The sequence below is a fragment of the Strix uralensis genome, chromosome 10 (assembly GCF_047716275.1).
Source record: "Strix uralensis isolate ZFMK-TIS-50842 chromosome 10, bStrUra1, whole genome shotgun sequence".
Taxonomy (NCBI): domain Eukaryota; kingdom Metazoa; phylum Chordata; class Aves; order Strigiformes; family Strigidae; genus Strix; species Strix uralensis.
Genome location: NC_133981.1, coordinates 1,751,593 through 1,765,641, shown reverse-complemented (window position 1 = coordinate 1,765,641; position 14,049 = coordinate 1,751,593). Strand labels below are relative to the sequence as shown.

The 14,049-nt window shown below is 58.0% G+C and overlaps 1 protein-coding gene across 2 annotated transcripts in view; it reads right to left on the bottom strand.

Annotated features, from left to right (window-relative positions):
* Window positions 1-14,049, bottom strand: part of PLXNA1 (plexin A1) — a 129,917-nt gene that overhangs the window by 50,607 nt on the left and 65,261 nt on the right. For both annotated transcript variants that reach the window (XM_074878813.1, XM_074878814.1), the window contains exons 9-10: window positions 10,345-10,459; window positions 3,260-3,460 (exon numbers count right to left, since the gene is read on the bottom strand). In XM_074878813.1, the coding sequence (XP_074734914.1) occupies window positions 3,260-3,460; window positions 10,345-10,459 (316 nt within the window). The remainder of the gene's footprint in view (window positions 1-3,259; window positions 3,461-10,344; window positions 10,460-14,049) is intronic.

Genomic DNA, 14,049 nt, shown 5'->3' with positions numbered 1-14,049 from the left:
GTGTGCCTAAATGCCTTCCAGAGGAGAGGACACCCATTCCTCACTCGCTGGCTGGGAGGCTGTCATCCTCTCTCTATTTCTCCACTCCCCTGTGTCTCCCACACCAGGCAGGACCCAAAATCCTAACCCGAAGGATGAATCGCAGTGGAAGAACACGGTGGGTCATGGGTAGGGGACTGTGCAGAAGCCTGAAGTGCTATCAACCAGCCAGATGGACTGCAAAAAAAGACGGGGAGGAGGCAAGCATCACAGAAGTGTGAATCCGAATCCCCCACACCATAAAGCAGCCTGGCTACATGCCCTCAAATGTTAAAACAGACAAGCAGACCCTGAAAGCAAGACAGCTTCTTTCAAGCCAAAACTCCCATCTTCCATCTGTGAAGCCACCCTGTGCCTGAAAGCCAGGTCTCCTGCCTAAGACCATGGCCCTGCGGAGCTGCTGCTGCCCGCTCCAGTGCCCACAACACCTCCTCATGCGCTCTCCAGCTGATTTGCTTTGTTTTCAGGGCATCCCTGGCAATTTTCAGGTCAAACATCCATCACTGTCAGCCCAGGAGAAAGTGTCGGTCACCTCAGCTCTGCGTGGAGACCATAGCGTGGGCAGGCACACCTCAAGCTGTCCTGTCCCTTTGGAGGAGAGCTGCAGAGGCCGTGCAACTCATCACACTGGCAAGGGCTCACAAGGGGTCCCCACAAAACTGGGGACCAGCAACTCACAAGGGATGAAAGTCTGCCAGCCAACATCCACTTCCCCCAAGGACTTCCCGTGCAGCACGGTTTTGGCTCCCGGGTGCTGATGCAGCTCTGCACCCAGCCAGGATCCCCGCAGGGACAAAGAGGCCACATTTCTTCCACACTCTGCAACAGGGCCACGGTTCCTCCGGCCCATTTACAGCCACAGGTGCTCTGGCAGCAGGGCCAGGCACGGGCACGTTGCAGAACAGTTCTCGAATGGCCAAGCAGGTACCTGATGTTAACCAGGACAAGAGTGGCTCAGCTGAGCCTCAAGACATGTCCCATGTGGCTGCAACAGAGACAGAGCAGCCAAGCTTGGCTACCAGCAGCAACGAGACCCCAGCAAAGGGGCCCCTATGACCACGATGTCTCTTTACACACACATCCCTCACGTTCCCCTTGAAGCACTAACGCCAAGCCACTCAGGCGACAGGCAAGACTGGGTCCGTGGGCAGCTCTGTGTGACAAAACCCTGGTGAGGGTGACAATCAACACCAGGGACCAGCAGCCAAGCCAGCTGCACTGGGCAGCACTCCACCTGGCTTCTTCTCTTCCCTGAATGCAGCAGCAAGACGACAAACCCTTGTTTAATCCGCCTTGCTAATGGGTTCTTGCAGCAGAGCCCTTCAGACACCGCTCTGGTCACAGAATCACAGAGTCACCTCAGTTGGAAAAGCCCTTGAAGATCCTCCAGTACAACCATGAACCTCACACTGACCGTTCCCAACTCCACCAGATCCCTCAGCGCTGGCTCAACCCGACTCTTCAACCCCTTCAGGGATGGGGACTCCCCCCCTGCCCTGGGCAGCCCATTCCAACGCCCAACAACCCCTTCTGCAAAGAAATCCTTCCTAAGAGCCAGTCTGACCCTGCCCTGGCGCAGCTTGAGGCCATTCCCTCTTGGCCTGGCGCTTGTTCCTTGGCTCAAGAGACTCACCCCCCCTCTCTGCACCCTCCTTTCAGGGAGTTGTAGAGGGCCATGAGGTCTCCCCTCAGCCTCCTCTTCTCCACACTAAACCCCCCCAGTTCCCTCAGCCGCTCCCCATCAGACCTGTGCTCCAGACCCTGCACCAGCTCTGTTGCCCTTCCCTGGACACGCTCGAGTCATTCAATGGCCTTTTTGGAGTGAGGGGCCCAAAACTGAACCCACTCATCAATGGGCGGCCTCACCAGTGCGGAGTCCTGCTGCTCCCTGGAGCTTTGCACTTTGTGTCGCTGCCTGCGTTCGCCCCCAGGCCAAGCACAGACCCACTGACAACTCAGGACTCAGGCCCGGGAGCATTTCTGCTCCTCACAAACTGCGTTTTTCCAATAAAGAGCCCCGAGAGCGCAGCATCCCCCTGGCACTGCTGCTCAGGGCAGGAGGCAGCAACTCAGGTTGCTCCTCCAGCCCAAAGGCTCCGCAGGCGCAGGAGCCCAGGGGGAGGGAGGGAGCCAGGGCTTATCTTCAACAGCCTCTAAATGTCACTCGTGCTACCGAAGGACAAGGGAGCAGGGATCGGTGCTGCAAATGAGCTTTCACAGTGTGAGTGATGGAAAACAAATTTTCAAAGGATTAAATGGGAGGGAGACAGAAAGGGCCGGCTCCATGCGGATGAGGGCAGGTCGGGGGGCAACGCCAGCTCCCAGGGGGGTCTATTAACACCCAGGGTGGGTTTGCTCGTGGGCTTGGTGCTCCCTGCATGGGATTGCTGCACAGCAAGGGGCAAACACATAGCTCATGGAGGGGCCACAAAACACCCTCTCGCTTAGGGATAAGGCAACTGGAGAGGACAGAGCTGCCTGCAGGAGAAAGCTTAAGTGACAGAGCTGCAGGGACCAAGGACAGGGAGGCAGGAAGGATGCACCAGAAGGGCTGGGATGAAAGGCATGCAGGGGGATGGAGGGCATGCAGGGGGATGGAGCCCTGGTTGGAGCCAGGGATGGATGGGGGCTGCAGGGGGTGGAGAGGGGCTGCAGGGGGTGGAGAGGGGCTGCAGGGGACAGAGAGAGGCCACAGGGGACAGAGAGAGGCCACAGGGGACAGAGAGAGGCCCCAGGGGAGGAGGGGAAGTGCTGGCAGGGCTGGCAGGCACAGCTGCAGGCAGGAGAGCATGTACGCAGAGGGACAAGGAGATGGCGGTAGCTCCATCCCGCCTGTAAAGTAGGACGGTTTGGTGTCAGGGGGAAGCAAGAGCAGGCAGAGAGAAGGGGGAGGCAAGGCACGTTCGGGCCAGCTGGCTGCGGCCCAGGCAACTTTCTTCAGCTTTCCAAAGCCAATTTCCTTGGAAGTGCTCCTAAAGCCTGGCAGCTCCCCCGGGGCGGCTCTGGCATTGTTCCTATCCAGAACGACCCTGAGCAGCAGCCCCCCGCCCCATACACCAAGGGGAAGTGGGGACCTTGCACCCCACAAGCACCAGAAACCCCCGTTACCTGCCCGTGGGAGAGCAAATCTGGCCATGCAACGAGCCGAGAAGGTCCCGGGGCAGGGCAGGAACGAGCAGCCCGCTAACAAAGGCTGCGCCGAGGCGAGCCGCACACTCACCGAGGTGTTCTGGCACTGGATGCTGGTGCTGTTGAAGCGCAGGGCGGTGACACGGGTGGTGCTGCCGGGGATGTGGAAGATGCACTCGTAGTTGCGTTGGCCCGACTGCGGCTGGGGCAGGTTCTTGGCTGTCAGGGTGATGGGCTTCACCACGCCCACAGGGATGTAGATCTGGGTGGAGGGCAGGATCTGGGGACAGTCCTGTGAGGGGAGCAAGGGGCGGATGATGAGAGGGCAACACCGCGCAGCCTCCTCCAGCACCCCCACGGCCCTGCCTTGGCTGGCAGGCCAGGCAAAGTGCTGTGAAAATACCACCCTGAGCACACGCTGGACTGAATCCTTATGTGCAGCCAACCCCAAACCAGCATCTCAGGGCTGCTGTGAGCAAAGCCCTGAAGAGAGAAAAGGAGAGCACAGAAGAACCCGGTGGCAGGGTGGTGGGGTGTTTGCCACAGTTTGGGTCAATCCAGGCGGGAGGCGGGGAGAGGATTCAGCTATGGGACCTGCAACCTGGCACTGTGACAGCAGCACACATTTTGGCAAAATGACTGATAACGAGATGGACGTTAGCGCCACCATTTCAGTCAGTAGGTTTCAGAGTCAACGCCCACTTGGCTGTGCATGTCAAGCTACCCTCTCAGCCCTCCTGTTTCCCTTAGAGCCTCCATCCCTCTTCTTTCACGAGTGGACAGAAAAGCCTTTTCCACCTTTGACACCTCAACGTCCTTCTGCAATGTTGCAAAGAACCTGCTCTGCAGTGAATTCTGCTGCTGCTTCTATCTGCGGCCAGCTCAAAGCAGCGTCACCCTGACCAGCCCAGCTGCAGGCTGCCCGGAATACAGCACCTCTGGCGAGGGGGATGCTGGTGAGTCCAAGCCAGGGAGGAAGGCAAGGGCAAGGGAGTCAGCACCACCCTGCCAGCCCCCCACGCTCCCAGAGGAGGAGCTGTTGGGAGGGCAAAGCACTTGGCTTTTAATAGCCACTGGTTCCCAGCTGCTCCAGGGGAGCCGGTGAGCCTTGTGCACAAAGCACAGGGGAGCAGAAGGGAGCAAAAATAAATGAGCTCAGGCAGCAAAACAGCTCCACAGCCCCACTGGGTGCCACTTCGGCGACAGCAGCCTGATGCAATCCCACGACGGCTTTGCTGAGCCAGGTGGAGGTCTCGCACCTACAGGAACGACTCCTGGAAGCGTCGCCTTGAAATAACGTCAAGCAGGAATAACGTGAGCTGAAACGAGCCGCTCCGAAAACAGAAATGGCAGCAGCAGCAGTGCTGGGGGTGGACGCAGCCACCCTGCTGCTCTCGCAAGGCTGCCACAGCCGCAGGGGCAGCTCTCGCCCCAGGGCCACCAGCAGCCACGAGTGGCCAGCGCTGCCCAGCCGCCTCTTGCCACCCCGCAGCAAGCCAGCACGGACCCTGCACAGCATCGGGCTTTATCTCAGCTGGTAGGATTAATCTAACTTTCAAACAATGCAAAGAAATGAAAAAGAAATTGTTTCATTTAGTAAATATTGACAGAAAACTCCCAACTCATTTTTACTCTAAGTTTCCAGTTCTTCACAAGCCTATATTCCCCAAAAGCACAATTTTTAAGGGAAGAAACTCTTTATCTCCAAAGCATGCTAAACACAATGAAAGCAGAGAGGAACAGTGGTGCCAGCCCCAACCCAGAGGTGGTGACAGAGCTGGGACACTCTGGGGACCGTCGATGTTGCTCTGCCACCTCCCTGCTCTGTATCACGGTTGCCCCTCTGCAAAGGGGGGCTTCAGCTGCTCCCCCTTTCACAATGAGCTCGAGGCTCACAGCAGGGAGACCCTGCATGCCCGCTGCCATTTATAACGAGTGGCTCCCACTGCTGCAAGGTGGTTGCTCCCCACCACCTCTGGCTCAGAAGCACTGATGGAGGGAGAAGTTCGCGCCTGCTTGATCCCCCTCCACATTGCAGGGGGACCCCATGGGTGGCACATGTCTTCCCCACAAGGCACACACATATGCGGCACGTACTAGCTCCTGGCTTGCTCCCCAACCCCTCCACCTCACAGAATCCCAGAATCATCTCACTTGGAAAAGACCTTGAAGCTCCTCCAGTCCAACCATGAACCTCACACTGACCGTTCTCAACTCCACCAGATCCCTCAGCGCTGGCTCAACCCAACTCTTCAACCTCTCCAGGGATGGGGACTCCCCCCCTGCCCTGGGCAGCCCATTCCAACGCCCAACAACCCCTTCTGCAAAGAAATACTTCCTCATAGCCAGTCTAAACCTCCTCATTTTTCTGTAATTATTGCTGCCGATCCAGCCAGGGCGGTGGGTAAACCCATGCCACCCCAGCTAGGCTCACCAGGGATGCTCACAAGACCAATGCCTGGGGAGCATGGCGGGCACGTGTGTCCCTCTCCCCGCACAGGCAGGCAGGCAGGCAGGCTTATTTTGCTGACTCGAGGTTTGAGCCGAGTCCCCCTGCGACGTCACATGTTCCACATCTGCCGGCAGAAGTGTCTCATCCAGCAAAAATGTCAGCCTGCGCCCAAACAGGAAGCACCTGGTGCTGGTGGGCGCCCGGGGTGCCCGGAGGGGTGGGGGCACTGGGACAACACACTTCCCCTACGAGTAATTCCAACCGCTGACAAAACTCGCCCCAGCATCGTGCGGCACTGACATCCCGTGGGAATGCCCCGCACAGCCCACTGAGCTCCCCATTGTGCCCAAAACAGCCCCCCCAGCAGAGCCCCACCTCCCCGGAGCAGGGAGCTGCAAAGGGACAGGATGAGGAGAAAAGCAAGACCCGACACACGTGCATTCCAAAACATCGCACAGCACAGATTTTCTCCATTAATACTGTTTTTCTAGCTGGATGAGAACGTGACAAGGGTGTCCAGGTTTGCTTGGAGAGGTAGGAGCTGCAAATCTGGCGTTTTGGGTTCCTCTGGCAGCTCCCAGCTCCAGCTGCAAGGCTGTGCCATCAGCAGAGATGAAGCCAGTCTGGGGCTGGGCTTGACCCTGGCTTTGAGGTTCCCTCACAAAATCCTCAGCCATTCCCACTGGTGGGGGAACGAAGAACAAGCACAAGCCGAACCTGCTTAGACTGAACCAACACACTTGGTCCCCACAGGTCGGGAGCTTTTCAGCCCCCACAACAGCTCTGCGTCAGCAGGGACTGTCACGGGAGAGCAGCTTTTTGGGATGGGAGACTCCAGCATTCAACACCGATCGCCCCACAGCCACCACTGGGCACCACCAGTGGGGAAAAGCAAACAGCCTGTGTTGCTTCATCACCCCTTCCCCAGCCCCGTACCCAGAGCAAGCACAGCAGAGGGCAATCTCCAGAGACCAGGCTTCAAAGCCACCACAGCCGGTGGGCAGGGACATCCTTCCTCCTGACGCCGATCCCAGGCACATTTATGTGAGCGGTGGTTCCTACCCACACCATGTTCCTGCCCTGCCACCCCCAGCAATCCAGGCAAACACCCCCAGCACGCCCAGAACAGAGTGCTGTGGGTCACTCCTTACATTCTCCTACAAAACAGCTGCTTTCCCAGCCAGGAAACCATGGTGAACCACCGTGGGAACCAGCAGAGACGGAGTTAAGCGCTGCTGTTAACCCCTGTCCCTGCCTCTCCTGACCAGTGCCAACACTCCAGCCAACGCACACGGACCAAATCCTCCTTAAAATAACCCTCCTAGTTAGACATCCTCCCACGGAGGGGATGGGGCTGGACATCTACCATTAACTCATCTAGCGGGGCCACGGGCTGGCACCGAGTTCCCCCACCATCCCGCTGGGGACCGAGATGGCCAGGGCCGGGGACGGGATGTCTCATCCCAGCCCGGATACACAACTCACAGCAGCAGCTGGTCTGAGGGTGTCTCACCATCCCCGCCGGGAACTGCTGAGGCCACACCAACGTGCAAACAGGCTGAGCCAGGCGCTCCAAACCTCAAGTCAGGCACCGCTCCAGTGTGGCCAGAAGGTCTGCTGGGGGACAGCCGGCCCATGGTCGGAAGCGACGCGAGTCCCCAAGCAGCTGGTCCAGGGGAGAGCTGCACGTGGGTTGGGAGCAGCGGCTGAGGGAACTGGGGGGGTTTAGTCTGGAGAAGAGAAGGCTATGGGGAGACCTCATTGCCCTCTACAACTCCCTGAAAGAAGGATGCAGAGAAGGGGGATGAGTCTCTTGAGCCAAGGAACAAGCGCCAGGACAAGAGGGAATGGCCTCAAGCTGCGCCAGGGCAGGGTCAGACTGGCTCTTAGGAAGTATTTCTTTGCAGAAGGGGTTGTTGGGCGTTGGAATGGGCTGCCCAGGGCAGGGGGGGAGTCCCCATCCCTGGAGGGGTTGAAGAGTCGGGTTGAGCCAGCGCTGAGGGATCTGGTGGAGTTGGGAACGGTCAGTGTGAGGTTCATGGTTGGACTGGAGGAGCTTCAAGGGCTTTTCCAAGTGAGATGATTCTGATTCTGTGTCCCAAAGACAACACCCCTGGGGGGTACAGCCAGATGCTTTGGGGTTCGCGGGGCAGGGAAGGGGGAAGAGCCCAGTAGCCTCACCATGCCCTCAGTGAGGGGAACGGGCAGACGAGAACCACCAGGCTCCAGTGGTCTGGACACCACACGCTGTGTTTGCAGAAGCAATGCCAGGGCTGGCTGGAAGCACGACCTCAAGAGCAGGCTTCTGGGATGCCTCGGACAGGCCAATCCCTCACTGGATTTTTTCAGGGCACAAGCGAGGAGAAAACAGCTTTTTCTGATCTCCTCACATTACCAAATCCCTTCTCGCGTGGGCTGGGCTCATTCTGGCCCATGCCAGACATGCTCCAGCACACATGAGCACAGTGCAACCCCCTTGCACTTGGCTGATACCTCCAAGAAGGTGAGGGAGAGTGTCAGAGCCTGGAGTTTGGTCATTTGGTGGAAGGCATGGCAGAAAGCCATCACTGCACCATCCAAGAGGTTGGCAAAGGGCGGCACAGACCCAGCAGCTGCACGCTCACCAGGGACAAGGGGGCAGGAGGGGCTGTTTGACGAGCAGAGTGTCGTTCCCAAGGCCTGCCTGTTGCCGTGCAGAAATGACAAGCACCAACCCTGCCTGCCCATGCCTGGGAGTGATGGTTGGGCTTTTCCAGCTCTCCCAATGCGCTTGGCTAAGAGGCAGATTCACTCAGCTCCATGCTCAGAAGGATCACGAGAGCCCAGCATGGCCCCACGCAGGGACACCACCATCTTCTGTGAGGCCATCCAATCCTGAAGTCCTTGGAGGCTCCAAACTGGGGAGCACCCAAATATGAGACCCAAGCAGCTCTCTTTGCAGGTTGCAAAGTCCAAATGCTCCCCCACCAGACACAGCAGCTCCCCTGGCAGAGGCAGCAGGACCAGGCGATCTGGCTTTCCACAGGGATGTGGTGGGTTGATCCTGGCTGGGTGCTGGGTGCCCACCAAACCAGTTAGGTGGGGGCCAAGGACAACGCGCCCCAAGGAAGCAGGGGAGCCATGCAGGGCTCAGCCCCAGTACATGGGAAGATGCTCCTCCATCCATCATCCATCCATGCATCCATCCCATCCCTGGCACAAAAGCCATGGGTGCTGCTGGTGGCTGGAGAATGGTTGAGTAACAGCCCAGCTCTCCCATTCTCCCTTGTGAGAGAGCTCTTCAAGTGATGAGAGAGGCTGAGGGGTAGGAAGGGGAAAAAATTGGGGCGTATCAGCCAGAGGGATTTGTCTGACTCCACAGAATCACAGAATCATCCAGGTTAGAAAAGACCTTGAAGCTCCTCCAGTCTAACCATGAACCTCACACTGACTGTTCTCAACTCCACCAGATCCCTCAGCACTGGGTCAGCCCGACTCTTCAACCCCTCCAGCGATGGGGACTCCACCACTGCCCTGGGCAGCCCATTCCACACATGCTCCCAAGCCCAGCATGGATGCAGGGGGACACAGGGAGGACAACAGCCCTAATCTAGGACAGCCATGAGCCCACCAGGCCTCACCAAGGATGAGGGCAGACCTCACCAAGGATGAGGGCAGACCTCAGAAGACACAATTTAAAGAGGATGGAGATTCACTCGGAGACACTGCTCCTCCCGAGGGGGACATGCAGAGGCAGGCTTCCTCTCGGTGCCAGCCAGGACATCGAAGACCTTGGGGGACATGTCAGTTGCCTTCACACATGATCTGTGAAGCAAAGACAAGCCATCCTTCTTCGCCTGCTCCTGGGGATCAGTCCTGGCCTGGGAGGCTGCTGGGACACGAGCTCTGCCAGAGCTCAGAGACTGAACTTTATTTGAGATCATCTGGACAAACGCTTTCTCCAGAACAACACCTGTTTGGGCCATTCCCGTGAGGACAGCGTATGGTTTTGCTCCCAGCAGCAACCATTAGGCAGCAGGACCCTTCCCACTGGGCCCCTGCACAGGCAACTGGAAACCCAGGGAAGTTCAACCCGACCCTTTTTCAGGACAGGGACAGAGGAGAAACTCTGCTTCCCAAAACTCTCCCTTCAGGACCCAAATCAGTGTTGACTGTAGAGCCAGCAGTTGTTTGCAGACATTCAGACCCAACCCAAGCAGCCAGAAATGCCACCACAGGTTGGGGACACCAGGACCTCCTGCAAGCACCCTGCCAGTGGCAGGTTTCCCTGGTGGGTGGCACAGATGCTGCGCGGGATGAACCTCCACAAAAGAACACGTTTTTTAGAAAAGCATTTGAGACGAAGGAGGCGTGAGGTGTAGCAAAATGGTTTGTTTTACGGATTTCAACCTTCCCCTCTCTGAAAACAAGGTGTTCTGCAATGACAGTTCAAGCTTGCTCCCTTCAAAAACATCAAAGGAAAATGCTTTAGCGTCTCTGCCTTTGTTTTTCCCTTCATTCAGCCTAAAGTGTTCTGGCTGCACCCAGCTTCCCAAGCAGCCTCTCCCCACCAGCACATGGTCCAGCAGCACGTCCCACTCCTCCCTCACTGCTTCCCGGGCAGCTCCAGCACCCCGGGCAAGGTAGTGGGAAAGGTTTTCCCAAGCGGTTTACCCTCTTCTAAACCCTCTCCCCTAGGGCAGGGGTCTGGGACAGGACGGGGACAACGGCTCACATCGCCTTACCTCAGAGAGCTTGACACGTCCCTCCAGGAAGGAGCAGTCAGCGGCGTTGTGGGTGCAGATGTGGCGGTACTTGCACCAGTGGCAGGGGAAGGAGCCGTTCACACAGGACAGGCAGCTGCGGGGAGAGAGAAGCAAGGCAGCGTTAGGGCAACGGCGAGGCAGGTCCGCTGGGGCAGTTCTCGGGGTGCTGCAGCAGGACAGCATCCATAGGCCGCCCCGTATCTCCGGGTGGGAAGGACCCCCCATGCGTGGGGCGATGGCTGTGCACCAGTGGGCTGGGAGGGGACATGCCTGCACACCCTGGAGCCCCGGGTTTGCCCGTGGCAGGGCGAGGGGAAACGGCCCTTCCGGCACCGCAGGGTTTGTGCCCCAGCCGGAGCGGCCACGCTCCCTCCTCTGCTTGGCAAGCTTGACCCTGCCCGCCCCACGCCTGGGCGGGGGCCGAGCTCCAGACTTTGGGAGCTTTATTTGGGTTTGCTGAAAGGCGATTTTAGCAAGAGGCAGCAGAACAAGAGCTCTGCACCGCGGGGGGACCGGGGGAGAAAGGGCCAGATTAATGCATGCTCATTGAGAGGAAAATTATAACTGGCGAAAGGTTGGGTCAGATTAACATTTCGGGACTGTAGCGCCTTTCAGCCGCTCACAATAGGTTGTGTGTGACCCCCTCCCTCGGCCCCAGCCCTCCGCAGCAGCGCGTGCGTGCGTGTGTGCGCTTCCACCCCCTCCCTCCAACCCCGAAACGTTTCTGTCTCTCTCCCCAGCCTCCTCTCCAGGCTCTTTGTGCGGTGGGATTGCACGTGCCCCCCCCCCCTCTTCCTCATCTCTCTTGGGGGATGCACTCAGGATCCAGCGCTGCCGGGAGCCCCATGCTCTGTTCTGCACCCCTCTCCCCAAAGAAACTAGCCCCAGAGACCTGATGCCTCTCCCCCGCCAAAATCACACCCTCCCAGCACCACGAGGCACCCCCGTTTGCAAACACAAGGGGAGCCCGTGGACCCCCACAGCAGCTTTTGGGGTTCTCATCCCTGTGCGGATGGAAGGGGCTGAGCCCTCCCCACCATGCTGTCACAGGGCAGCAGCAACGTCCCAAATTAATGCAGCGAGACTTCATGGGACAGGTCTGCACCAGGCATGTCCCGTGCAGCCCAAGCTGCCCTCCCGAGGAGATGGGAGAGCTGCTGAGGCATAAGCTCCAAGGCAAGAAAAATAATGAGGCTTGCTTTAAAAAAAAAAAAAAAAGCATCAGCACCGTTTTTCTCCCTACAAGGCTCATACCTGCTGTCACTGATCCGAGCATGAACAGGATCAGGCCCGAAGCAATTATATTTAAACAAAGGCAGGATATTCCCCTGAACACAGCTCTGGCAGGAGGCAGGCAGCCCTGCCCAGCCTGATCCCACTCCTAAATCACAGCTACCTCTCTGCCTCTACCCCCCAGGAAATGACAGGGAAAACACAGCATCACCATGCGAGGTGGCAGGAAGAAAACCTTCCTGGAGAGGGTGGCAGGGCCTGGCACACTGAATGCCTCACCCTCCGGCAGACTTGTCACTTTGGAGGTGTGGAGAGGGCGCACGAGGGAGCCGCAGGGTGCAGGCAGCGCAGGGTGCAGGCAGCGCAGGGTGCCAATGCACACCTAAGCCACCGCTCCCTGCCCGCCCTGGGGTTTCACACACCATTACATATACAGCAAGAGCTTCCCAAATCCATGCGCACACACTAAGGAAATATTTAATTAAGCTGCTTGCAAAGGGGGCTGGAAGTCATTTCCATGTTTCGCTCACATTTTCACTTCCAAATGAACAGCCCTTTTAGCTTTACCCACAAATATGCTAATTGAGATGCTCCTTATGCAAATATATGCAATTTTATTTCAGCTGCAGAGATTCAACTTAAAAGCAATGCCATAGCCTCCTATCTCTGGTTGCTTTGATGGAGGGAGGTGCAGAGGGTGGGGGGAGCGGGGGACACAAACAAAGCGCAAGGATGGCTCCTGCCCTCCTGATAAGGGCTAAGCAGCGACCAGTGGGCAGGTAAATCCGAGATGTGGAGGCAGCAGGGCAGGGACAGCAGGGGTTAATCCTCACGCAAGTTGAGCAACCACAGAGAGGTCATGTAAGAGAGGAGCGTGGTCCAAGCAGCCACATGCCGGGGCATAACCACCAACCCTCCCATGAAATCAGCCCTCTGCCAAGGAGAGATTTCACAGCCACCAGGTCTTTCAGGGTCTGCAAAAAGACTCCCCAGTCACCCTCTCCACCACCTTGCCAGGCACCTCAAAGCAGTCAGGTGAAGCACCAGGCACAGCCCTGCCTCAGGGCACCCCAGCACCCAGAGCTGCAGCTCTGCTCTGCAGTTCTTCAGGGCCAATGGCCCAAATATTGGCTATTTTGGGACCCTCCTCACCTGAGGGTCTCCTCTGCCATTTAACTACTGCAGGTCCCAGCTGGTCTCCACTTGTCAAAGGACCTAAAGCATCTCAGGTTATCCTCCTCATATGCCCCAAGGTGTGTGGTTCCCCCTGCTTCTACTTCAGCCCTCCCAGCTGCTTGTAACTTAAGCGAGCCACCCCTCAAGCCCCATGCTCAGAGATGGTTTTCACACTCTCCCTTCTGCCGAGGTTCTCCATCTGCCATAAGGACATCAAACGCTGCTGTAAGAGCACTTGCCGCCACACATCTCGCTCCAACAGCATCTCACAGAATCATTGAGGTTGGAAAAGACCCTGAAGATCCTCCAGTCCAACCATGAACCTCACACTGACCATTCTCAACTCCACCAGATCCCTCAGCGCTGGCTCAACCCGACTCTTCAACCCCTCCAGGGATGGGGACTCCCCCCCTGCCCTGGGCAGCCCATTCCAACGCCCAACAACCCCTTCTGCAAAGAAATCCTTCCTAAGAGCCAGCCTGTCTCTGCTGCATTTAGAGACTGTATTGGGTCAGCACCCCCCAGCTGGCCAAAAACTCTGTAAAGTGGCAAACAAGTCAGTGCCCGGGTGCCAATAACACAGTGAAACCCCATTTCCACCCTGCCTCGGTCCTACTGGCCTTGGCACGTCCATCTGACCGCCCCAGCACCCTGCAAAGCTGCCCAACACCCTGGGCAGGAGCCGAGGCAGGGTGCTCCTGGCTGGGCAGCGTGGCCGGGGCCGTATCCCCAGCGTGTCCGTGTGTCGCTGCTGTCTGTTCCCGGCGCAGGAGCAGGTTGCTCGGCAGCATGATGCCATCTGTGCCGTCTCTCTCCTTCCCACGGTCAGGCACTCTTCCCTCATCACTTCTTGCCTAAGAGGCTTTCATCACTCCTGATAATTAGAGGGAGGCTCTCCTTCATGTGTTGAAGTCCCCCCCTCCTCCCCGAAGCGTGCCGGGAGTGCAAGAAGCCCAGCCAGGCAGAAACCTGATGCTGGGGGGGTAGCGCAGACACGGACCTACAGCTTGCTCCCCATCTGCCTCCTCCCCAGCCCTGCCAGGGGCCAGGAGGAGACGAAGCCCAGGCTGGGCAGGGGGAAGTGGGTCAGACCCACCAGCAGTGTCCCCCTTGCCTCCTAATGCTCTTGGGTAAGAAGAGTTGCACCAGCCTCAGCCACATTTCAGGATCACTCTGGGCAAAGTGCCCCATCCCAAAACAAGTCCAGGCTCACTGCTGGCCTGCAACCCCCACCCAGAAAGAGCAGGCAGCCCTGCAGGCAGCAGCTCTGCTCAC